Here is a 23,779-nt window from a genome sequence, read left to right as displayed (position 1 = left end):
AAAGGTTCATTTGGTGCACCGTGTCCCCCACCGGGTGTTTTTCAGACCTACTTATGTTGTTGACACGATTAAACGTCACCCAGGTGCCGGAGAAAAGAGGACAAGTAACGGCAGTCGAGTTGGGACATTTCAGTTCCATAACAGCGACACGATTTCCACCAGTGACACCAGACCACGAGGCGACACTTGCCACTTCAATATTTCTGTAATTTTTAACAACCTTTCATCGGACGTGATTAGAGCCAGATTGTTAGGTGAGTCTCGCGCGGACAGTTTTGGGTATGGCAGGCCAATTTATCATATAAATATTCAGCGCAAATATCCATAATTTAGTTTTTCTTGTAAAAAAAAAAAAAAAAAAAACTTTCCAAAAATCCAGTTTACGTCACAATACTGTTACTTTGTAAGACAAAAGCCACTCTGGACATCTGGACGTCCCGCCATTGGAATTTCAAAAAGGCCACTTTTTAATGAGTTGAAAACATTTAAAATAAAAAAAAAAAATACTGTTTTCTACCTTCTGTTTGCAATGAGCTTCAAAAGTAGAAATGTTATTCAGATGGATTTAACTTCCCTAGTTAACTGGTTAACTGGTCTAGGATTGTGCTGTGAATCCCAGATAATTTCTTGGATTTTGTCTGAATGGGATGGGAGGGGGGCATGCCCATGGTGCCATTCATCTAAGGACCGCCAGTGTTTGGTAACTTCTGACTTTTCTAGTAAGATTTCTGATTTACCTTGGTGATCAGATATTTTTATTTTTCCAAAATGGATCTCAGTTTTGATTCTCGAGTACAAGTTGTATGAACTATTTCAAACAGAAGTGTTGTTTTATCATACGTTGGATAATGACTCATTTATCCAGTTACATCTATTCGAGTAACATTTTGGAAAAATTTTTACTTTTAAGAGTATTTTTTTTTAACAGTGCTGTACTTTTTACTTTTACTTGAGTAATTTTATTATGAAGTATCAATACTCTTGAGTAACATTTCTGGATGCTCAACCCACTGTCAGTAATGTTACTGAATGAAGAACAAGCTTGTTTTTTACCTAATAAACTGACCAGATATAGACGCACACTTGCGTTTTTTTGTTAAAGCTTCTTAAATTTTACATTGAAAGAAATTGATTTGGATAAATGTTTCTTTTGCTCGATTTTGTTATTTTGTAATTTATTTGAATTATTTTCACTTTGGTCTTTAAAATATCAACATTGGTCCATTTGATAATGTAATTTTTAAATATCGATTGTCTGATTGGTTTTGCTCAGTTTGATATTTGATCCTAATGTGACTGTGGTTTCTGTGTTACCAACGATTTTTGTCATGTTGTATTCGCAGAAACACGGCCGAGTGAGCGCTCTTAACAACAAACTATCTGTGACGTATATTTCTCCGGTAACCATGTCAACGAGAATCTAAGCCGTTAGGAGAAAGCAAACGGCTCACAAACTCTCTGAATGTACTTTATACGCTTTCTACTTTGGAAAACTTTTGTGTTTGTAAGTATTTATATGTTCGGTAGCCACTTACACCTGGTGCTGTCTTTTTTTCCTTTGATAAAATATGGAGCATCTACATCATTTTTGAACCTAGCATGAAGATGTGTATATTATTAAGTAATTTCTCATTCTGTTACATTTCAGTTACAAAAACGTTTTAAGTGTAGCATTTAAAGGGTTGCATTGACCGGTAATATTTTTTCCCCTTCTGTTGTATTTCAGTTACAGAAAAACATTTTTTCTAAAAGAGCTTCAGTTAAGAAAAGCAAAAACTTTTTATTAGTTGATCGCTGGCTGTCAGGCTACACGTTGTCACGTATTGTGAGAACAGCACAAAAAGTTGTTTTTTTTTACAACGCTACACATTTCACTTTTACTTTACTTGAGTAATTTTATTTAAAATGTTTGGATACTCGACCCACTGTGGGGTAACTTCACTGAATGAAGTACAAGCTTATTTTATATTTAAAAAAATCAAAAAAATCTCCTGGCACAGACACACACCAGAAGTTTTTGTTAGTTTTAGAAGTTTTATATTGAAGGGAATTGATTAGGAAAAATGTTTCTTTTGCCTAAATTTGTCATTATGTTATTTATTTACTTGAGTAATAGTTCAGTTGCTTTTCATTTCTACTTGAGTAAAAAATAAGTCGAAGCAGTCACACTCTTACTTGAGTACAATGTTTGTCATTTGTCCTACTGAGCTAAATCACAGCCGCCTCTTTGATTATATGTTACAACGGCCTGCCATACATCCCGTCTGCGCTTTCCTTGAAAAGATACGCCGAAAGCGGCCAGGCGCGTCATCCTCAGCGCCGCCCTGTAGAGAGAGGGAGAGAGCGAGAGAGCTGGAGACCCCCTCCCCACCTAACAACCCCAACCCCGCAGGCTCTGTCACAACGACCCCACCTCCCAACCCCCTCTGAGCGAGGGCACGGAGCGACAGGCTCGCATTCGCGGAGAGAAGACCGTTCCGGGATCCCGGCTCTGTTTCGCCCCTCGATCCGGGCCCTAATGCTGTAGCGGCCAGCGCGGAGGAGAGAGCGAAGTGAGACGTAGCGCAGCGACCGAGAGTCGGCGAGGGACAGGGCGGACTGGGGAGACGACGGGATCGCTCATTCGCCTGGAAACATGGGATGTACACTGAGCGCCGAGGAGCGCGCAGCTCTGGACCGGAGCAAGGCCATCGAGAAGAACCTGAAGGAGGACGGGCTGGTGGCCGCCAAGGACGTCAAGCTGCTGCTGCTGGGTAAGAGGGGAGGCTGCGGCGCCTCGCTGCGCCTATGGAAGGGCGGAGGTGCTCTCCGTGGTGCTGATCTCACTGCCTCTGCCTCCGTTCTTTGCAGGCGGCGGAGAGTCCGGGAAAAGCACCATCGTCAAACAGATGAAGTAAGTGCCCGTTACTTATTATTTTTATTTTATTTTTATTCAAATTCCGGGCCCATTTCCTCCGCTGACAAACTCAGTCGGAGTGAAAGGCCTGTGATTGCGCCTCCCCTGTCTGCACGGAGGTAGGCTGGGCCGCCATGTTTCGAGAGGCCGAAGCCCCAGAGGATCACCGGAGACTCCAGCACCTCCTGCAGACCGCCAGCGAGGCTGTCCCAGGGTGCTGTTCACCGCCGGGGGTGCTGAAATGTAGTTAACGAGGGTTTCTCTTGACTACAGGGAGTGTGCAGCTAGGGATATGCACGGGGTGTGTGTGTGTGTGTGTGTGTGTGCGTGTGTGTGTGTGTGTGTGTGTGTGTGAATTACAGTGAGGTCACTACTGCTCCATTAGTGAATACCTCTGCTTTTAATCTTAATGGCTTTAAGTGCCCGATATTGCCGGGAGTACTTTGCCTATAAAGCGGATTTACTCAGAAATATTGCTTCTAAAACCGCATCTAAACCTTCCCCTGTCTAATCTAAATCACCCTTTGATGTTTTAAACGACTGCTGTTGTCTTCCCTAAACCTCTCAGTCAAGTTAAAGATGTTTCAGCACGAAAAGACACAAACCTCCCTGCAATGTTACGACTGGATCCCACTTCCTTGGGTCATCCCTGTACCTGTATATTAAATCAGATAGAAGTGGGGCACTCCTTCACCCAGCCGATGCATTCTCACTTCTCACTTATTTCTACTACATAAACACATTTGACTTCATGTGCACATTATGTTCTTAGCATACAGTTACAATCCTGCAGCAGGCGTTCTTAAAAAAATGACCAAATGTACTCTACTGAGAAATAAATCTACCTTAATATGTTTAAAGTGTGTTTATGGTTTTTTTTCCCAATATAGTACATTTGGTACAATCATCAAAAAAGGTGCTGCAGAATTGCATGGCTAGTCTTCCTGGTGCTACTCCATATCTATCAGAACGTTCTAGTTGTTGTTTTAATGGTAAATCTTAAAGGTTAAGAATATTTGTCATTTTGCAGCATTTTGTGTTGGTTTACAGTATTTTGCCAATATGAGAACTCTTCAAACGGGACATTTTAGTGGTTGTTGTGCCTTTTTAAAAGATGATAACGGGGAAAATCTTTCCATTTGTGAGCGTATTTTGCTTCTCCCTCCCCCTACTTTACATAAACAATTGGCTTGGCCTACCCCTCAGGAACGAACGAGGAGCAAGAGGTGAAATGGGACTGAGCATTTATCTTGGGAGAAGTTTGCCCAGCCTCCTCTGGTTTCCATTCAACCTCATTACCCTCCCAGTGCTCCCAGGTTGCAGCGTGTCGTACGGCTCTGCCCTGAAACCAAGACGCTTCTCAAAAACACCGTTTACAAATAGTCTCAGGGCCTTTCCCTGGCCTGGGCAGGCAGCGGATGGATGGGTTTTACTGCTCACTTTGAGTCATAAAGTGCAGGTATTGAAGGTGAGCGTGATGACATCATTGTCACATACGGCGGAAATTCTTTTCCTGGTCGCATTCATGAGAAAGGCGTTGAAGTGTAGTATCAACAGGCATGAGGAGTCTGTTCAAAGGCTTGGAAATGGTCGTAAAGTGAGGTGAAATGATGCATTCAGCGGGGTGGATTTTATGAATAAAACAGGCATGCTGCTGCTGCCTGTTAGCTGCAGAAATGTCAGTGATGTCTATTTTTGTGCTTTTCCTCTTTAGCACCCTGTATTGGTCAGAAGGAGTTTCATTAATAACTCATAATGCTTTTTAAAGAGACACTAATTGTGTAAACCCAGCACAGTTTAGCTCATCTGATGCTTAGAGCCTTTTTTTCAAACAAAAAAGACTTAATTATTTAGACTTTATACACTATTTATACCATGAAATATTTTTATGTCTCAAAATATAACAAAAGAGTTTAGGCATTTTTGTGAAGTAAAGCACACATTTTAATCAAAAGCAACTTTTAAAATTTTTTTTTTAACATTTCCATTTAAACAAAACCGGTATTTTCCACAGTAAAACATAAGCAGTGGATTTTTAAAAAATAGGCAAAATAAAAGTAATCATAATCTGCAACCCCACAATGCAGCCATTCTCATTCCCTCTGCAAAGGTAAATTTTTTTTTATTCCATAAAACTGTTAATTTTGATGATGGTGCTGCAGATTCAGGCCATTTGGTTGATCTCTGCAGCGGAGCGTCTTTCCATAATGTGCTCTGATGAGATGGGAACATGAAAACCGTGATCCCTTATCTGTCTTCCTCGTCGGACGTCGGTCGGTGTTTGCGAATGATGTTGGATTGCGGGTCGGCTTCCTTATAGATCCAGTCAGTCGGGGTGAGGAGGTGCCTGATGGACCAGATCATAAGGAGTTTAATTGTGCCTGGTCCTGTGTGGCAGTGATTGATTGGTGCTCAGATTGATTTCACTCCATCGCTCGTCATGCATTATAAATTATTTAAATATCACATTACTGCCAAATTACACATCGCAGACTGCGAATGGGATCAATTCCTGCTCCACTTTAACATGATAGAGAAGGAAGAAAGATATAAGAAAACACGACCAGAGCTCACCGTAGGAGCATGTGCAGCTCCAGAAAAAGCAGGGATAGTGAAGCTTTTACTGTAATAAGTCATTTGTTTTGAAATGTAGGAACATATGGACAATTGAGACTTTTTTTCTTCTTCTCTGTTTAGTCCAGGCTTGTGCCTGTCTGATAATATCTCTGTACGCCTGCAGGATTATCCATGAAGATGGCTTTTCTGGGGATGATGTGAAGCAGTATAAGCCTGTGGTCTACAGCAACACCATCCAGAGCTTGGCAGCCATCCTTCGAGCCATGGACTCGCTGACAATTGAGTTTGGAGACAAGGACAGAAAAGTTAGTCTCACTCACACCCAACCATCTGAACAGTTGATCTCTAGGAAATTCAGTTTCATTAATACAATCTTGAAATGTGAAAGTGTCAGAGGAGAGCTGGGTGTAGACCGTAGGACGAGTAATAAATTCATTTATTTATGCGCAGTTTTAAAAAGTTAGCTTAAAAAAAGCTCACAAAACTGTTTCAGCTGGTGATGAATAATTAACAAGATCATATTTCTGTGTCTGTTCCCCTGAACTTATGAAACAGGCTGACGCAAAGCTGGTCTGTGACGTGGTCAGTCGCATGGAGGACACAGAGCCGTACTCTGCCGAGCTTCTCGCTGCGATGAAGCGTCTTTGGGCCGATCCGGGGACTCAGGAGTGCTTCAACCGCGCCCGGGAATACCAGCTGAATGACTCGGCTCAATAGTGAGCACAACAAGAAGCCACTGTTTTTGAAAAAAAAAGAGAAAAAAACAGCAGACCTGTAATTTCTCCATCTGTTCTTCTGTCAACAGCTACCTGGACAGTTTAGACCGCATCGGGGCGGCAGATTACCAGCCAACAGAGCAGGACATCCTGAGGACCCGAGTGAAGACCACTGGCATCGTCGAAACCCATTTCACCTTTAAAAATCTCCATTTCAGGTGGGGGGAAAAAAAGCCCTGCTGCAGCTTGTGAGGACTGAATGTCACCCGTTTTAGCTCCTGCTCTGAACCTACATGCTCCGTGTTTCCAGGCTGTTTGACGTTGGAGGTCAGAGGTCAGAGAGGAAGAAGTGGATCCACTGTTTTGAGGATGTGACAGCGATAATTTTCTGCGTAGCTCTGAGCGGGTATGACCAGGTGCTCCATGAAGACGAAACAACTGTAAGTACTGGGAAAACATGCCGCTTTTTGAAACGACCATTTACGCCACCGTCCTTCAGTCTGTCACAGGGAGTTTATGAATTATTTTTCATGCAAACAAATGTAACAAAAAGTGATTTATACAGGCGGGAAATGACCAAGTCAGTGCAGTAAGATCAGATACAGATTTAAACTATTTTAAACGATGAAGAACGAAGGAAACATTAAAAGGTTGACAGAAAAACGAAGCAATAAAAATTTTAAAATAACACCTCATAGAAAAATAAATGTTAATAATTAAAGTGTAAAAAGATAAAGCGTAAATATAGCTTAGAATTCTAATAACGTTTTAAAAAATTTAAACAAAATATTTAAAACAAAGACGGTTAAACTGTGATTAAAGAAATAATTGCTGTAATTGTTAGTAACTACAACCGAAATGATACATTATGCAAAGCAACTTGATTAAAAACATAAAAGCTTAGTTATTTACAGCTATGGAATACTTGACAATTGAATAACTAAAATATGAATAATATAATAATAAGATATAATTAATGAATCAAAAACTTGCTAAAATTGTTCAAAATTAAACTAAGACAGCAACAGAACTAAAAATAAAAGCATAAATAATAAATGTAATGTTAACAAATAGTTAATATAATACTTGATGGCATTTTTAAAATACAGAAAATGCTCCCAGTGAGGACTGCTGTAGGAAAATGGCACCGCAGTTTTAGTTCTCACTCCAGGTATCAGCAGAACTTTTCTTCTTCTGGCCTGGAGGACCAAAGGAAATCTGGCAAACCAGTTTAAACACCAGTAAAGATCTGTGGTCAGAACAGCACAGGTAGCCACTGCAGACACTTAATAATGTGTGTAGAATGAGCTCAGCTTCTGGTTTTGTCCCTATTTTAACTCCGTAGAAGCTGTAATGGAGCAGCAGTTTCCATTGCATCCAGTTTTATTCGCAGAGCGTTATATTGATCATTCATAAAATCATAAAGTGTCTGCGTTGCACCAGGAGAGACGGTCAAACTCTTCCAGGGTTCAGTTCCCTGTGACATTTCTGTGATTCGAGCGGATCCGTTGCAGATTTCCCTCAGTGCTGTTCCTCCTCCTGCAGAACCGCATGCACGAATCCCTCATGCTCTTCGACTCCATCTGCAACAACAAGTTCTTCATCGACACCTCCATCATCCTCTTCCTCAACAAGAAAGATCTGTTTGCTGAAAAGATCAAGAAGTCGCCGCTGACGATTTGTTTTCCGGAATACACAGGTGAGTCGGTGGACCTTCGTCCTCTCCTGCTCGTCTTCGTCACAGACGCACCGAGCGTCACGTCTGGCCCTCTTGTCTCTGCAGGTGCTAATACATACGAAGACGCTACGGCTTACATTCAGGTTCAGTTTGAGAGCAAGAACCGCTCTCCCAACAAGGAGATCTACTGTCACCTGACCTGTGCCACAGACACAGGGAACATCCAGGTAGTGTTTGATGCCGTCACCGACATCATTATCGCAAACAACCTTAGAGGCTGCGGCTTGTACTGAGGCCCAGAGCCAGAAGCACAGAGGTCGTCATGGAGTGCGTGAGGTGTTAATAATGATAATTTTGATGATTCTTAAAATACATAAATATGTAATTCTACACGTCCAAACGGGACCCAAAGAGCTGCCGTCAAACACCACACTGGATCATTGCCATGATTTGTATCCCCGTCATTTTTGTTTTAAATCTAAACCCTCCCACCCCCCACATTTTTTTTTTTCTTCGTTCTTTTGTCTTTTAAAAAAAATTTGTTTTTAAGTTGAATGTTCTGCAAGGCGGGAAGCACCAGAGGTTTATTCAGCTGAAGCCTTGCCCAGAAACGCAGAGGAGGACGCCGTCCCGTTACGCTCTGAATACAGCCTCTGGTGCTCCACGCGACGAGCTGCTGAGTGTGAAGGTGGAGATGATGATGATGATGACGGTGTCTTGTGGCTGAGGGGCGTGAACGCAAAGAAAAGAAGGCTGTGTTAACGTTCCTTCAAACTGCCGGCCTGCAGGTCTGTCCCACTCGGTTTGGCTCTCATGAAAGAGAGGATTCTTCTGTCCAGAGCAGCTGCTGGCTGCCGCCCATCAGCCAGTCATTTCTTCAAGAAAAGCAAAGAGAAACATTGGTGCCAACCATCTGAGAGTAACAGATAGGGCAGTAGGGTCAGAAATTAGAGCTCATACTGTTGATTTATGTTATTTAAATATCAGATTTTATTGTAATGAAAGACTTATTTATGCCCCCGTCTCCCTCTTAACTAGGAGAAAAGTCCCGTGCCGCATGCGGTGCTGTGAAAACTCGCCCCCTTACAGACTGTGTAGTTTTTGAGCCCGTTTTAGATCATGCCACGTCATTATTGATTGAATTTAAGCCTGGACTTTGACTAGACCACTTCAAAACCTCCATCTAGCTTTTTTCCCTGCACTATTCAGACTGTTGTGCTTCAGCTCATTACCCTGACCATCACACCGCCACCACCGTGTTTGACTGTTATGTTCTCCTGAAATGCTGTTAGCTTCATGCCAGATGTAACAGGACACATCATCTAAAATAATTTCTGAATATTTTCCTAGAAGTTGTGGGGATCATTTGGACATTAAAGGAGGAATGTGGGTTTTGGCTTGGAACTCTAGGGATCCGGTTTCGGCCCGGTCGCTTTCTGTTTGTTGAATCATGAACCTTAACGGAGGGAAACGAGGCCTGCAGTGCTTTAGATGTTCCTGAATGAGGCGGCGTCGACGAACTCTTAATGGATATTTTAGGTAGGCTGGGAAGACTCAGCACTGTTCCATGTTTTCTCCGTTTGTGGTTAAAGGTTTGTAGCTAAGAAGCCTTGAAAAAGGCTTTGTAACTCCGTCCAGACTCATGCATATGAATGACTTTGTTTCTCTTTGGTTCGTTGACAGACGTAATTAAAAAAACAAAACAAAACAAAACAAACTAAACGGAAGAAATAATCTGTAAGGGGGTGAAAACTTCTTCACAGCACTGTATTCATTTCCTTTCATGACACACCGAGGTGCAGAGGGTCCCGAGCAACTCTGCATCAACATCCAGGCTTTGGCGCTGCTGCAAGGTCCCTGGATGTGAAATTGCGTAGAAAAATGCACCCTCACCTCAGGCAGTCTTTGTTTGGGGAGGTTTTCTGATTTAACCCCCCCACCCTCTCTCTCTCTCTCTCCACCGTCCGTCATGTTTCTCTGTTTGCAGGGAAATCTAAAGTACAGCCCCTCATTTTCACCCAGACTGCCCCTCCCATCCCCTGTACTCTCTTTAACCCATCACATATCAGTCAGTCCTCACATCCTATCTCCATTTTCACCCTAAAAAGCACCATACTGTATATATATATTATGATTATACCAGATTTTTTTTTTTTTTTACTGTGAATGTTTCTGTGCTGCATCCCCATCCTATTCAGTAGTTTATTGGTTGCTCTCATGTGGAATGTTTGTGCTGAGCCAATCGAATGTTGTGTTTACATTAAAGCCACACTTTTCCTAACTATCTCTGCTTTGGCGGTCTTGAGTTTTGATTGCGCCGCGACGTAACAAGCTGTTCCCTCTGCTTTAATCTGTACAGAGAATTAAGGCTGGACCAGGAAATTAGGCTGCATATTATGAGAGAGTGAACCACTTTTGATGCTTCACTGCCTCGTGAACAAAGCTGCCCGTTTGGAGTCAGAAAGACGCATAAAAAAAGATTGGGAGCAGCTCTGGCATGGCAGTGAAATGTGCTGGATGGCAGGGATCAGGAGCAGTGCAGCAAGCCCTCAATTTATTAGGTTAAAAGTGTTCCATCATCACCGGCAAGGAGCTATTCATATATTGAATGACTGGGCTGGATCAGCTGTCTGACCTGCTTCTGTCAGTTTAATGGCCGGGACGTTCATTACTGCTCTGCTGCACCAGCGGCCCTACAGCTCCACTCCACGCTCCCAGTGTGTCCCCGTTTCTCTCTCGGCCCGCTACAAGTTAAAAATACTCCACTGTAATACAGTCACACATTTATGATTTTAATTACACATTTTACAGTTAACTAAAGATCAGGCCGCTCGCCGCCGCTGCTGTGAAACCGCGTCTCTGGAAGCTCAGCTGGAACTGATGCAGACTGGGATCAGCTGGGCAAACTGCAACAAAAAAAAAAAAAAAACACCACTGAGGAACAAACAGGGTGTTTGTTTTGTGTCGCGCACACATCTGTTTAGAGTTTTTCTTTTTTTTTCTTTTTCCTCCCATGTGCTTCACCATTGCAGACGGCCACTAGCTCGTTATCTAGAGTCGCAGCCTCTTGATATCTTCGCTTCTGAAGTCGATCCGCAAAGCCAGAACCTGACGCACCTCGGCGGGGGTCAGCCGCCATGTCAGTGGGCCTGAGTTAGGACCCCAGTAGTCCAAGATCTCAGTCACCTGCAGGACAGATAAGCAAAGACCTCAAAATGCTACCAAAGAGACCAAAAGCTAAGCAATGTTGATCTCACTCCACCTTTAAATTCCTTAGTTTGAAAATTTTTTTAAACACATGAAAACTAAAAAACATAAAACTGATTAAATTTGAACTTACCTTTAAGAAAAATAAAACGATGCACAGAGAGGAAACAGTTTTGATTTGGACACAATTTTAATGATTATGTTAGCAGTGTTTCTGCAGGTTTTACCAACTCAAATTTAAGTCTTTTAAAGACCAGCATGAGGTACATTTAAGACCTTTATCTCCACAGAAATGTACGAACTTCATCCAGTCAACTGACATTAGGTTTGCACTTATCGATGATGGATGCAAAAAAAACTAGCTGATAGCCTCTAGCTGCTAATTAGCTAGTTAACTAGCTGCTAACTAGCTAATTATCAGCTAGCTAGCGGTAGGCTCAACTATCCAGTCACACTCATTGTCCCATAAGAAGAGAGAAAAAGACATACAACATGATTAAATACTCCTAACTGATCAACATATTTAAGACCAACTTAAATTCATTCACAAAAAAAAGTAAGACATTTTAATTTTAGATACATAAATTTAAGACTTTTTAAGGATGCACAGACATTTTTTTATCCCCTTGAACGAGCCAGCGGAGAGAAAGTGCCAGAGCATTTCCAGCCTGAGTCACTGAGTTACACAGTTGCCCCTCTCCCACCTGTTGCTGAGAGTACTGATTTCCAGTTATAAACAACATGGAAGCTAAGGAAGCATCACCCTCCCCTCTTATTTGCATTTGGTGAGTAACTAACTGGAAGTCTGAAGCAGCTAGCGTGTTTTTCCTCCAACTGTTACTTTATTAAGACGAGAAATGCAAAACAGATTAGACACACTGTGCAATAAGTTCTTCAAAACGGCTAAATTTACCTGGTGTTTAAACTCATGTATCAAAATAAAATTCAACATCGCAATATAACAAAACTAAAGGTGCGATATTAATAGTTACCTGTTTTAAATGAAATCATTTGAGTCATTTTACATTTTTGAGTGAATACCATGAGACAGCAGTGTTTTTAAATAAGATTATCACACAGTGAATATTTCATACAGGCTCATGCTTAAAGGCCATTTTATAGTCATTATGTATTTGGGCTTACTGCATCCTTTAACTATTTTTATCTCCTTAGCAAAGACTTTAAAGGTCAGAGGCTCTAGAGAAAACATGCTTGCATTTCTAATAAGAAATCTTAAGTATGTATTTGTAACCCATCATATGCTTTATTTATTTAGGCAAAGTTAATTCATTTATTGATATTCTTCACAGCTACAACTAGTAAAAGTAATATTTTGTCTGACCTCAATTGTTGCAATTAAGGTTAAGATTCTTCTTATCTAGAAAGTTCAGAAATATAGTTTCTGTTCACGAAAAGTAATTGTAACAATTAACACTTAAAACCAGTGAAACCAGAAGAAGTGCAGCACCACAACAGATTTTAAGTGTGTTGGTGTGAATCTGAGTTACCCGCTCCAGGTTGAGGATGGTGGCCATCTGCGTGAGGCGAGCGAACTTGTCTCTGATGGTCCAGGTGGTGACCGTGGTGAGGTACGCCACCAGAGACCGCAGCTCTTTATCAAACTGCAGCCCTCCCAGCTGCAACAGCAAATGCAATAACCACAAGCCAGCAGGATTCATTAGCAAATCACTGCAACTTTTCAAATGTGCAGGGAAAGTTTGGCGCCACCCTGTGGCCAAAAGCAGCTGCTTACTCTGCTGAAGGAGCATTTGAGCACGGTTTTCTCCAGCTCTACAGAGATCAGGCTGGTCATCAGGCTGGTCAGAGTGTCGTAGATGACAGGACTGAGGGCGGTCTGGGGAGAAGAACCATAACGATTACAAAAACAGAATTAATCCGGTCAGAAATCAGCTACTTTGATGTTCCTTACCTTGAACTCTGCCATGAGCTGCTCCAGGTTAACGATGAGCTGCTGCACCCAGGGGTCGTTAGCTTCATAGTCATTAAACTCTTCCTGTGAAGACCGGCCACAATTAAAAACAAAAACAAACCCGACTTCCGGTTGTTTTCTGTGCGGAAATGTGAGGTGAGCAGAACCTCCTCTATGTTGTGGGAGATGGATAGAAAGCTGCTGATCCAGGGCTTGACTTGAGGCTTTACAGCTGTCGTGTTCAACTCTGTTAGACCCTCCTAAATATAAATAAAAGTCGGGTTAAATATTGAGCTAAGAGCATTAAAGTCAAAGTCAGAATAAATCTGGCTTAGTCTGCGGAGAATTATTGACATTTATTCATCGTTTTGTGCACGTGTCAAACCTGTAATAGATCCTTGAACTTTGCAGAAGTGCCGATGAGGTCGGACAAGCAGCTTTCAATCTTTGCTTTTTCACCAGATCCGACTCCCTGGCTGAACAGCTTGGAGCAGTCGTTCTGCCAGGAAAAGGAGAAAGAAAATATCTGCTTTTTCAACCTGCGGAGAAATTTTCCTAAAGAAACGGGAGAAATGAGCCTTTTACCTCTAGGTTTCTCTTTAGCGTTGTGATATTCTCACTGCAAACCTCCACGTTATTCAGAGTGGCCTGCGTTTGAAAAGCAAGTTAAGGATTGAACAGAACTGCACCAGACAGAGATCAGAACCGCACAATATTCTCTAGCTAAGCTCTGATTGCCAGATGAAATGCTGAAGAAGACATTTTTGACCAATTCATTACAGGTGACCCATTCTGCTTCCTTGAACCGGGTTGGTAGCTCTATCGGCGATACAAAACCAGTCTGCAGTTAAGCCTTTGAGTCATAAGTTTCAAATCTCCGCCTGGATATTGTTGCTTATTTTAATTGTACATAGTTCTTTAAATGTCCTTTGAGTAAAAATAATTGCCCATTTATTATCCATAACAACTGGAACCTTCAATATCTAGCAAGTTATTTCTGTAATTTACCGTCTATTAAAAGAGCGTCTTATGAGATTAATTCCACTCCCTGCTTCCGCCAGGGTGAAATTACCGTAATAACCCGATACTGGCTGAAAAGCGCACCGTCTCCCGTTTGGCCTAGAAGGATTAAACCAGTTGACCAAAATGTGCTGGAGCGCAGCTTGGGTTGCTAGGTAACGGGCGGAACTCGTCCGGGGTTGCTAGGTAATGAACTGGGCTTCACTGGGTTGGTGCTGATTTGTGACGTTGCATTCTGGAAGTTTTTTAAAAGACCCATTTTCCAGACACCAGAAAGTTAACTTGTTGCTAAAAATCGGATGGCTGTTTTTAAAAAAAAAATTTTTTTAAGCACTTGGAATATTTTTAGGATCAGTAGAAACCCAAATGTAAATAGAAAAACACGCAAAATGTGAATCTTGAAGTGCCCTTAAAGGAATAAAAAACTAAAAACTCCTGCTACTTTCAGTCAATTATCAACCAACAACAAGTTTTTTTTGAGTTTCCTCTCTTTTTTACTATCTGATATGCGTTATAATCTCTACAAAAAATATTCGGCATCAGTTGGACTTCATCTGACTCTATTGGACCAGATTTTTATGCTAATATACAACTCTGGAAAAAATAAAGAGTCCACTGCTCTGAACCGTATTGAAAACCTCCTGGTTATTCTACCAGATATTGATTTCTGAACTCTTCCTGAGTTAAAACATTAGTATTGTTGTTAGTGAATGAATATGAACTTGTTTTCTTTGCATTATTTGAGGTCTGAAAGTTCTGCATCTTTCTCGTTATTTTTTTGTTACTTTCTGCAAATAAATACAACATTTTTGCTTGGAATTCCAGAGACACATTCTCAGTAGTTGACAGAATAAAAGAACAATGTTGATTTTACTCAATATCAGTATCTATAGAGAGTGAAATAAGAGAAACTGATTATTTTAAATGGTCTCTTTCTTTTTTCCAGAGCGGTAGAAATAATTGTTTTTACTTTTGTCTATATCCTGAAGCCAAAGATTTTAATCACCTTTTGCCTCGGCTTTTAATTGTAAACCTCCATATGGAGGGGATTTTACTAGCAATTGGAAGTGAGAGCCGCACACGGCGGTGTCTCCGATCATCTTACCAGGAAGGCAGCCTTGGCGTTTTCGGTGCTCTCAATGCCCAGCGTGTTAAACTTGCCCTGCTGCAAGCTGCTCTGCATCAGGCTGACGGCGCTGCTGACGCCCCGCTGGATGTCCTGAAGCGTTGTGGCCGGGAAGCCCTGCCGCAGCTTGTTGTACAACACCTCTCTGGCAGCAGGGAAGGAGGACAGAGGTGAGACAAGTGGCAGCGGTTTGTAAAAAGTCTTTTAATGGTGTCTGGTGGAGAGGCTGAGGAGTCACCTGAAGTCTGACTCCAGCAGAGAGTTGGCGTGGTTGATCATGGCGCAGAGGCAGTCGATGTTGGAGCTGGACAACGCTCTGCTGATGCACTTTTTAACGATGTAGAAACAGTCGTCCACCATGCTGCTGGTCAGCTGACCCTTCTCGTAAGTATCCATGGTAACAGCCTGAAGAAGGTCAGAGTAATTAATAAGTTATGTAAAAATTAGGCAGCATAATTTCACATTAATAAGTCAATATCATGCACTATTGTGCACCATCTCTTGCTTTCACGTGTATTTAGCATTTAGCAAAGCTAATTTCAGCATCATTTTCTAAAATCTATTTATTTATGTTAAACTGGGACCTGAGTCCAGATTTTGTACCATAAACATGCAAATGTGAGCTGGTATGACAATAAAGTCGAATCCTTAAAGAAGAAAGATTCGAATAAAATACATGAATTAAAATTTGATGCAGCCTGCAGCTCTTGGACTCAAGCAGAGACAAAGAAAATACATCAAATATTTGACTTCTTCTGAACTCCACAGACTGAAACGTTTTGGTAAAGAGCTGAATAATTGAACACTGTTTTACTTTCATTCACATCTGATTGTTTTTACAATTCAGACAAAAATGTATCACTCACAACACAGTCATGTTGTGCCCACAAAACTTTAAGATCCATGGCGTCACAGAAACAATTCCTGCTTTATAGCGTCACGATGCAATCTATGTTATTTTTTGTTTAACGTCAGCAGCATAATTTAGAAAAAAAAACAGTAATAGAAGAATCATATTGCTGTTAAATGTGTGGCTCTTCCCTGGACATCCTGTCTACTAACAACAAGAGGCAAGGCGCAGCAGGATTAGAAACCTCTACGAATGCCCCAGGGGGCGAATCTCATAATGAGGCGTCGAAACAAGTCTAACAAACTGGAAGTAATTCATTTAACTGGAATCAGGTCGGTAACTTGGGACATAAAGCAGAGCATCCCTGAGAAACCGAGTCGTTCAAAACAAAAAAAATAGGAGTTTAACATTTATATTCAGCAAAAAAGAGAAATGGGTTTGAAGAATGAATCAACATGGAAATGTTTGGAACAGAAGAGTCGAGCGTAAAGCCCGAAGGTCGGTATCTGTAAGTGTGTCGGCGTTAAGACTCCTGAATCAAATAATCCAATCATCAACTGAACTATGTATTAATAGAAATGAAAACAAAATATTTGGTTACGAGTTTCAAAGAGCGCTCTGTAGGAAGCAAAAATAAAAATCACAGTACAGGTTCTGGAAAAACTGCAATGAACTGGAACTAATTTGGTTCCTTGGCAGCCGGTCGGTAACTTAGGACGCACAGTTCTTTAAAAAGTATTCACACCCTGGAAACTTTTTTTTTTTTTTTACATTTTGTCACATCACAATTAGGCCTGTCACAATAACAAATTTTGCTGAGCGACTAATTGATTGTTTATCGCGACAGGCCTAATCACAATCACAGACTTTGATGCATTTTACTGGGATGTTATGTGACAAACCAACAAAAAGTCACATATAATGAGGAAGAGGAAGGAAGAGTTAGTGGGTTTCAAAAAATTTTTTATCTGAAAAGTGTGGCATGCATTTGTGTTCAGCTCCCCTAGATCTAAACATAGAACCACCTTTTGCTGAAATTACAGTTGCAACTCTTTAAAAGTGTTGTACATATACGTATATATTTTGCAAATTATCTTAGAATAGAAGATAGTATTAAGATTAAGATGGATGATAATCCATCCCATCAACTTCAGTTCTGTCTGAAAACAGTGGTGTCGTTTTTGAACTTTTTCTACATTTATCTTGCATGCTGCTCAGCCAAAGGCAGTTTTCTACTCTGCTGAACATCAGTGAATTATTCTATTTCATTCTACTTCAAAATAAGCATTGAAAGCAAAAGATGTGATTTTTTAAAAATCTTTTTAGAAATATCTTACTGCCATAACTTTGAATTTGAAAACTATTTCCATGTCATTTTGTGTGAATTTGAATTGTAGTTTATGAAGCAAATTCTCCAGTTTGACTAATTCCAGAGTTTTTGTGAGAGTTGAAAGGTTTTGGAGATTATTCTGACAACAGATGTGATGCTTCGTGAGCCTGACCTTGTTGACCGACTCTCTCATGTAGTACTCCTCCATTGGGATGTAATATCCAATCAGCTCCTGCATCCTGGTGCTCAGCAAACAGTGCTTGATTAGCTTCTCCACATTCTGCTGGTGCTCTAACAGTTTTTGGAGAAAATAATGGAGCAGCTAAAAACAACAACCAAAAAAAAAGGAATATTTGGAACAAAAATCCTGTCTCGTGATAAAACTACCTGGTGTGATGCTCTGACCATCTCCAACTTCAAAGTCGGCCATTATGCGGCGACGCAGGAAGCGCAGGTACAGCTCCGCCCTGGCGTTCATCAGCGTCACTTCTGTCAGCACGGGGTCCAGCTCCCTGTTCGACAGGAGATTTTTTTATTTTACCGTTTATTTATTTTACAAGAAACATCACAGAGTTTATATCCATAGCTAATTTGCGACACCCGACCCCAGAAGGACCTTTCACTGTTTAAATGAAAAGTAAACAGAATAAAACAATCCAAAATAAATAGTAAACAATGGATTTAAAGTACTGAATCAAAACAATTGTAATATTTAAAAATGAATACAGTTCCGGTTCATCTTTTGTCAATTCTTAAGCCTTGAAGTGAATGTTTTAATGTCAGTCTTGGTCTTAAAATCAGATGGTAATGAGTTCCAGAGTTTACAGCTTAAAATAAAAGCTGTCTGATTGATGGTGATTCTGATGACTCGACTGCGGTTTCAACAAATATAATTGATGCATTTATGAGAGCAAAAACTAACGAAGCTGTCAAAGCTCATTAGATTATTTTTCTAAATCATGATACAGCGATGACAGTGGATTGACTTTATCCATGACTTTTGTCTAAAGAGCCGACGTGTTTGGTTGCAGTCGGAGCGGCATGTGAGTAAGCCTGTCACAATAAGCAATAAATCAATTTCATGATGAATTAAAACAAGCTCTATAATTCTCATTTGGATGTTTGGTTTTTTTGTTTTCTCTCTTTCTACCAAAGACTGGACAACACAAGGCTTCAGTTTGATGTGTTGGTCTCAATTAGCCACTTTTGTGGAGGAAAATTTTGTTTACAGACTTCAGTATCCCTTTAATTTGTTGTTTTGTTAATTTATCTTAGATATGTAAAATGTCCTTCAGCTTCAGTGTTAAATGTTTGTTTGAAATTAGATTTACTGATATTCGAAAGGGTGAACTTGCCACTATGTTACTTGAACACGGTCTCAAAACAACAATATTATCGTTTATCGCAATAAGTTCTGAAACAATTCATTGTTATCATGACAGGCCTCCCTGTGTCCCAGCACATTTTATATGTGACAAAAGAAAATCAAACCAATCCGGGGCTGCCTGACTTGATGTGATTTTCTAATTACCGTATTTTCCGAACTATAGAGGCACCTTATTATAAGCCGCACCAACAATTTAAAAAACAAAACAAAAACTGGAAATGTACATATATAAGCCGCACCGGACTATAAGCCGCTGATATCTCCGCCGCTCTTAATAAATCTGCTATTAAGGACGCAGCCCTGCGTCTCCAACGCCGAACCATGGATTCGTTCACGCCGAGCTTACAGGCAGCAACTATCGATCTGTACTGCCAGATCGACAGCCTTCAACTGTGGCTCTTTGGTAGAGTAGTCGTCTTGCGATCGGAAGGTTGTAGGTTCGATTCCACACTTTCTTCTTTGATTTCCAATTTTGACTTCCAATGATTCATTTCCTGCTACCCTCCTGCCCCCTGGTGGTTGAAGAAAAATCCACAGAAAAGCAGCAGCGGGCTATAAGCCGCATGGTTCAAAGCGTGGGAAAAAAGTAGCGGCTTATATTCCGAAAAATACTGTAATTTGTTATTTTCTGCAGTATTTCTCTTAATTAAACCACTACAGAGACACACGGGCTGAACATAAAGCAGACCTCGGCTCGATCCTCTCCCCTGGAACGCTCTTCATCATGCTGGTCTGGACAATCTGGAACTGGAGGAAAAAGGGTGAGAAGGAGCCGACATCAAGAGCAGAAACCATGCAGCTCAGGTGCAACACACACCTTGTTGTGGTATCCTCTCTGCTGGATGAACTTATCAACAATTTTCTGGGCCTGACGGTCGCATTCCTGCTGCAGGTGAGTGATGAGGGTGTACAGATGGCCCGGACCGTAATACGTCTCCACTATGGGCTGATGAGTCTCAACGACACGAGCGATGCCTGTGAGCAGAAACCATCACGTTATTGGAGTCGTCGCGTAATGAGCGAGAACCCAGGCGGGCATGCAGAGGGTGGATTCTCACCTTCCAGCAGCAGCGTCAAAGTGTCTGCAAATATCAGCAGAGCTCTCTTCTCTCCCAGATCGCCTCCTGTCGCCAACAGCAGGTTCTCCTCAGCTTTGGAGGCGAGCTGTGTGGAAAAAATACACAAAAAGTTTCTCAAATCATCCCGCGATGAACTGGAACTACGAGAATCTCGCAACAAGACGGAGACACTTTTCAGGGAAGACTGTAGAATAAAAGAGGCGGAGCAATCAGAAACAACAAGTCTGCCTAAAAAAAAATCAGACAGACAGCTGCAGCTGATCTAGAAAGATCGCGTTCTCACTAAAACCAGAAAGATGGAGCACATTATTCCAGTTCTAAAGTCCCTACACTGGCTCCCTGTAGCACAGAGAAAAGACTTTAAAATACTGCTCATAGTTTATAAATCACTAAATGGTTTAGCACAACAACACATTAAAGATCTGCTGTTGTCATAGCAACCTTCCAGCCCTCTCAGGTCTTCTGGTTCTGGTCTCCTTTGCATCCCAGGATCGGAACCAAACACGGAGAAGCAGCATTCAGCTTCTATGCTCCACAACTCTGGAACAAACTTCCAGAAAACTGCAAAACAGCCAAAATACTGAGTTCCTTAAAATCTTGACTAAAAAGCCACCTGTTTAGAGCTGCTTCTGAAACATTATTAATGAAACATTCACCAACATTCTGATCTGTAAAGATGGGACTTGACAAAAAGCATCTCGAAATGCCTTGTTGCTGAAATGTACTATACAAATAAAATGTGACTGACTGATTGATTTAAATGACCGTACAAAACTACAACAAATAACCTCTTTCCCATCCAGCGCCTTAGCAGCTCTGCCGGAACCCACCTGACTGCACAGGTACTGGCCGAACCGGGCCAGACCCTGCTGGTGGAGGCCCAGCAGAGGGAAGATCTTGAAGAACCTCTCCACTTGAGCCAGGTCGACGGCTGCTACAGCCTCATCGAGCTTCTCTGCCACGATCACCTTCAGCTTCTGCTCCGCCTCCTGCAGCATCACCAGACTGGCGTCCACAGCGCTGCCTGTTCAGAAATGATACATTATGACTGTCAGAGTTTATCTACTGAAAACAAAAATTTGAGAGAAATATTTCCAGCTGGTAAAATGCAACGGTTAGATATAATGGTCATATTTTAAGCGTTAGAACTGAGATGCACAATCCGGGGCAGGCTGACATGGTAGCAAAAATTAGATGCTAAACATGAAGACAGGAAAACAACCAAAAAGTACAAAATTAACACTGAGCGTGTTTCCATGGCAACACAAAACAATAAATAAGAAGCCTCGTACTTTCTTCTCCCTGACGGCTCAACTCGATTACTGATTGGTCCAGAGAAAGGTAGCGGTGGATGTGAGCAGCCGCCTGTTCATAGTCTTCGTTACGCAGCGCCGTCTGAACGCCGTCAGTGCAGAACTTCAGGTCCAGGATGTCGTCAGCGCGCTGGATGACGTTATAAAGCCGGGTCTACAAACAAAACAAAAAAAGAAAATAAGACCTTTAGACATATGCATTAATTATCAAAGTCTCCACTTTCAAAAAAAATAAAAGTGGTGCACTTACTTTTGCCAGGTCTAGCTGTCTGACTTTTCGGCTGACATTTTCAGCCAGACTGCAGGTGAAAGTGATCATGCCTGACAGCTGGCTGGCATCTCCTCCAATCAGCTGTAGATTCGGACTGCAAGGAAACAATTAAGCGCATCAACTAAATATATATTAATAAAGATCTCAGAAGAGCTCAGTGAAGCTCAAACAGATTTATTAAGTCTTTACCCCATCCTCTGCAGTGCCAGCATCTTTGTGTGAATGCTCCCCTCCTGTCCCACCAGCCTGTCGAGCTCAGCATCCACTTCTGTCTGTAAGAAACAGAACAAACACAAATATTTTTAAATTAAGCAGCATGCATGCAGTACAATCACAAGACGTGTGCATAAAGGTCTAACTCAACAAAACATCAACTTAGTCACATAGGATAAATTCATATACTCAAATGTATATTTCAAGAGTTTGCTTTTGCTCATTTGATGATGTCTTGGAGCAAAAAACAAAAAACAAAAAAAAAACAACAACCAAAAACTAAAAATAGAGTTTTTTTAGTTTTGAGAATGTAAACACACAAAAAGATTTTCTAAACAAATAAATGTTCTGTTGCGGCCATGTTATATTCTCCCCAGAAACAGCGACTGTTAGTTGCTTTCATTTGATTTAGGAGCTACTCTAAATTGTCTAACAGCTTGTGCACAACCTACGCTATACTGAAATCTTTCTAAAACTCTTACTATACAAATTAGGAGCTAAGATGTCCTGCAAAAAAATAATAATAATAAATCTATAGCAGGTTGTAAAGCACAAACTCTCTATGTTTATATGGGGAGTAAAATCTGAGAAAGATTTCTACTATGGGCCAATCATTTACCTCTCAATAAACAATGAAAACGTATTTCCCAATATTCTAACTAAGCGTTTTCCTCGGCTTTATTGTATAAACGTCTATAAGGCCTCTACAAGCAGAAAGTGAATTTCACCATTGGGTGCAGAAATCTTTAGTGAGACTCAAACATAGAGATGAATCCATCAGGGATTTTCTGGCAGATTTAACTATCTGACTCCAGTTATCACACGTTATATGTTTTATGCTACGAACTATAACACATAAATAAGAAAACATGTGCAGTAGGTTGTTTGTCCTGGTCGTCTGTAATGTGTTTTATTGTTTTCCTCAATTCCACGCACAACAGCCAATCACTTACATCACTTACAACTCCTGAGTACCTACCGCATAGGTAGGTACTCAGGAGTTGTAACAGTGATTAAATTATAATTTCCAATAAAATAGCACAACAAACAGAACAATTAAAGGTGAAAAACAATGTCTAAAGTTGATTTGACTTGAAAAGTCTGGATTGCCATCCAGATTTTAACACACAGGTTTTGACTGTTTTATTGTTTTGCTAAACTCCGCTGTAATTAACTCTAATACGGGTTTTAACACAGAACAATGCAGTAGTTTCTAAACCACAGAGTGGTAGCTTTGGTCCAGATCCTCTGCTAATTAACCAACAGCGGATTTTGTTAGCTCTGTGCCTGAAGGCAGCGGCGTCGCGGAAGTTTACATGGTGACGTAGGTAACAGACTGAGCTCTGCCTCCGATACGAACCTCCTCGGTACAGAGCTGCTGGTAAACCCGCTCCAGGTCGTCCAGCTCCGTCAGCCCGGAGATGGTCTCCATGCTCACAGACGACAAAGAGCCAGAGTCGCATCTTTTGGCTACCAAAGCTACGCTGTCAGCCATCTTCCGCCACACACGAAAGCTACTGCGGCGTCAACGTCATCAGTGTGCTATTAATCCCTCGGTTTAGTCTGGCAGGTAGCGCTCCAGCAACAACTTCGGCTTTACGTCTACAACATTGTCCTCCTGTTACATATTGGTGTTCACCAAGAAGCGTTTTGTTATGCACATTATTACATGAAACAAAGTTTCCCACTTCTTACTGTCGGAATTAAACACACAACCTGAGTAGACAACTTTTGGGGTGAATTACCTCGCATATCTGCGCATGCGCGCCACACCAAGCATGAATCCATACTGGCTTTCATGAGTTTTTTTTAATTTAGTTTTTATGGATTCTGGACCATATTTTCACTGTGATAATTATTTGTACTGCCTTTGAAGTAATTAAAAAATTTTACAATAATTTTAGCTTTAGAAACAATTTCTCCTATATCTGAAGGTATTTGACTTAAACGTCAACTGTTTATTTCAATCTGACTAGAAATCTTATGCTGTTTTTACTCTCGTCTAAAAGCAGATTAAGTCTTCCATACAATTTGTAATCACTTTGAAAGGATGTCACTAATATAGTTACCTGTATAAACAGGATTCAAGATAAAAAAAACAACAAAAAAACTGTTTCTGTGATTATACAGAAATGTAAAAAAAATAATATGGTCAAAATTTTAATTATAAACTTCAATTCCAATTA

General features: G+C 41.0%; 2 protein-coding genes across 3 annotated transcripts; one reads left to right on the top strand and one right to left on the bottom strand.

The window, feature by feature from the left end:
- Window positions 1-1,396: 1,396 nt before the first annotated feature.
- Window positions 1,397-10,153, top strand: gnao1b (guanine nucleotide binding protein (G protein), alpha activating activity polypeptide O, b). Its single transcript, XM_028015014.1, has 9 exons — window positions 1,397-1,504; window positions 2,284-2,753; window positions 2,851-2,893; window positions 5,637-5,778; window positions 6,029-6,189; window positions 6,279-6,407; window positions 6,500-6,629; window positions 7,735-7,888; window positions 7,973-10,153. The coding sequence occupies exons 2-9, from the start codon at window positions 2,636-2,638 to the stop codon at window positions 8,158-8,160; spliced, it is 1,065 nt and encodes a 354-aa protein (XP_027870815.1). The 5' UTR covers window positions 1,397-1,504; window positions 2,284-2,635; the 3' UTR covers window positions 8,161-10,153.
- Window positions 10,154-10,638: 485 nt separating this feature from the next.
- On the bottom strand, window positions 10,639-23,123 carry cog4 (component of oligomeric golgi complex 4). 2 transcript variants are annotated; one of them, XM_028015012.1, is made up of 20 exons: window positions 22,910-23,123; window positions 21,570-21,652; window positions 21,360-21,474; window positions 21,089-21,263; window positions 20,627-20,820; window positions 19,776-19,881; window positions 19,535-19,692; window positions 19,406-19,464; window positions 17,718-17,842; window positions 17,503-17,621; window positions 15,389-15,555; window positions 15,130-15,295; window positions 13,590-13,652; window positions 13,390-13,503; window positions 13,172-13,264; window positions 13,005-13,088; window positions 12,828-12,929; window positions 12,583-12,711; window positions 10,892-11,053; window positions 10,639-10,773 (listed from the first exon to the last, which is right to left on the bottom strand). In XM_028015012.1, the coding sequence occupies exons 1-19, from the start codon at window positions 23,054-23,056 to the stop codon at window positions 10,919-10,921; spliced, it is 2,334 nt and encodes a 777-aa protein (XP_027870813.1). In that variant the 5' UTR covers window positions 23,057-23,123; the 3' UTR covers window positions 10,639-10,773; window positions 10,892-10,918. The 2 variants fall into 2 exon arrangements, with proteins under 2 accessions (XP_027870813.1, XP_027870814.1); XM_028015013.1 differs by having other exon boundaries at window positions 22,954-23,123.
- Between the last annotated feature and the right edge of the window lie 656 nt (window positions 23,124-23,779).

Source organism: Xiphophorus couchianus, chromosome 4 (assembly GCF_001444195.1).
Source record: "Xiphophorus couchianus chromosome 4, X_couchianus-1.0, whole genome shotgun sequence".
Taxonomy (NCBI): domain Eukaryota; kingdom Metazoa; phylum Chordata; class Actinopteri; order Cyprinodontiformes; family Poeciliidae; genus Xiphophorus; species Xiphophorus couchianus.
Note: the sequence above shows the minus strand (reverse complement) of the source record. Positions and strands in the feature narration are given on the sequence as shown.